Source organism: Penaeus chinensis, chromosome 33 (assembly GCF_019202785.1).
Source record: "Penaeus chinensis breed Huanghai No. 1 chromosome 33, ASM1920278v2, whole genome shotgun sequence".
Lineage (NCBI taxonomy): Eukaryota > Metazoa > Arthropoda > Malacostraca > Decapoda > Penaeidae > Penaeus > Penaeus chinensis.
Genome location: NC_061851.1, coordinates 21,295,362 through 21,297,293, shown reverse-complemented (window position 1 = coordinate 21,297,293; position 1,932 = coordinate 21,295,362). Strand labels below are relative to the sequence as shown.

General features: G+C 23.6%; 1 protein-coding gene across 4 annotated transcripts in view; it reads right to left on the bottom strand.

The window, feature by feature from the left end:
- Positions 1-226, bottom strand: part of LOC125043138 (lysosomal thioesterase PPT2-A-like) — a 9,292-nt gene extending 9,066 nt beyond the window's left edge. Inside the window, exon 1 of one of the 4 annotated variants that reach the window (XM_047639104.1) lies at positions 118-226. Coding sequence is in view for 1 of the 4 variants with exons in the window: in XM_047639101.1 (XP_047495057.1) it covers positions 1-86 (86 nt within the window). In the remaining 3 variants the exon portion in view is untranslated. The other 3 variants (XM_047639101.1, XM_047639103.1, XM_047639102.1) reach the window with 3 other exon arrangements.
- Positions 227-1,932: the final 1,706 nt, after the last annotated feature.

Genomic DNA, 1,932 nt, shown 5'->3' with positions numbered 1-1,932 from the left:
ACGCCATGCACAATAACAACAGGCTTATAGCCATTGCACGACACAAGCAAAAGAAGAGAAAGTCCCCAAAGGTAAGCAATCTTCATCGTAACTGAAAGAAAAGGCGAATTTATGTACAAGTATCCAGGTTCTGTTCTTGTTCTTTCTTATTTTTTAGGCTTTCAGACTGTACTATTCGGGAACTTGTCGTCTCCGCGAGAGGAAGTTTGTTTTGGTCGATCAGCTGATTGTCATTTTAAGTTGCCAAGACGTGTATTATTTTCATCGTTATCATTTTATTACTAATACTTTTAATATTACTTTATAATCGATATTATTATTATCATTAATATTATCATTATTACTATTATCGTCATCATCATTATCATCATCATTATTATCATTATTATCCATATGACTAAATTTCACAATTGCTATCATTAACATTGTTATATGCATTATCTTTATCATTACTATTACTATCATTGCTATTGTTATCATTATCATTAATACTGTTATTATCATTATTATTGCTATTATCATCTTCGTTATCGTTATTATTATTAATATTATTATCCTTATTACTATTAGTATTACTATTATCATTGTCATCATCATTACTATTATTTTTGTTATCATCACTATCATTATTATGATTCGTAGTAGTTGTAGTATTGTTATTTTTATTGTTATCATTATTAATATTACTGTCATCATTCTCATTATTATCATCATTATTGTCATTGTTATCATTACCTTTCTCATTATCATTATGATTATCATCAGTACTATTAACGTTGGTATTATCCTTATTGCCATTACTATTATTATTATCGTTATAATCAGTTATACTGTTATTATTATTATAATGATTACCATTATTATCATTACTGTCATTATCATTATTGTCATTGTTTTTATTATCAGTGTTATCATTATTGCTATCATCATTATCACAATCATTATTGTCATTATTATTATCATTATAATTTTACTACTATTACCATTATTGTTTTACGATGATTATTATCATTACCATTGTTACTATGATTATTGTCATAATTACTATGATTATTATACCACAATTATCAATTTCACCATCATTATTATTTTTACTAAAATTACTATTAATATTGTCATCTTCATAATTATCGCCATTATTGTTTTTATTATTATCATTATTATTAATATCAACATTATTAGTATCACTGTTATTATTGTTAGTATTATTACTATTCCAATTATTACTATCAACATTTTATTGATTTCAGTATGATGATAATAATAATAACAATAATAATAATAATTATTATTGTTGTTGTTATCATTATCATTATTATTGATGTTCTGTTTATCATCATCACCGTTATTGTTGTTGCAATTGCTGTTATCATTATCTTTCCTATTATAGTTATTATTATAATCATTATCAATATCATTATCCATGTTATTATTACTATTATCATAATCATCATCATCTTTATTGCTTTCAATATTATTGTTATCATTATCATCATGATTATTATTGATATTATCATCATTATTACTGTTGCTATTTTATATCATAAAGAGGCTGATAATAGCAATATTAATCATTTTAATAACGATGATAATAACAATAATAATAATAATGGTAATTATAATAGCAATAATTATAATAATAGCAATGTTAATTATAATCACGTTAACAGTAACAATAATGATAATAGTATTAATACCAATGATGAGGATCATCATCATTTTTATTATTACCATTATCATAGTTATTATCATTATCACATTGTCATTATTATCATACACACATATATTCGCTGTGTGTATGTATGTGTATGTATATGTGTGTATATAACTATATATATTTATCTCTCTCTCTCTCTCTCTCTCTCTCTCTCTCTCTCTCTCTCTCTCTCTCTCTATATATATATATATATATATAATATATACACACACACA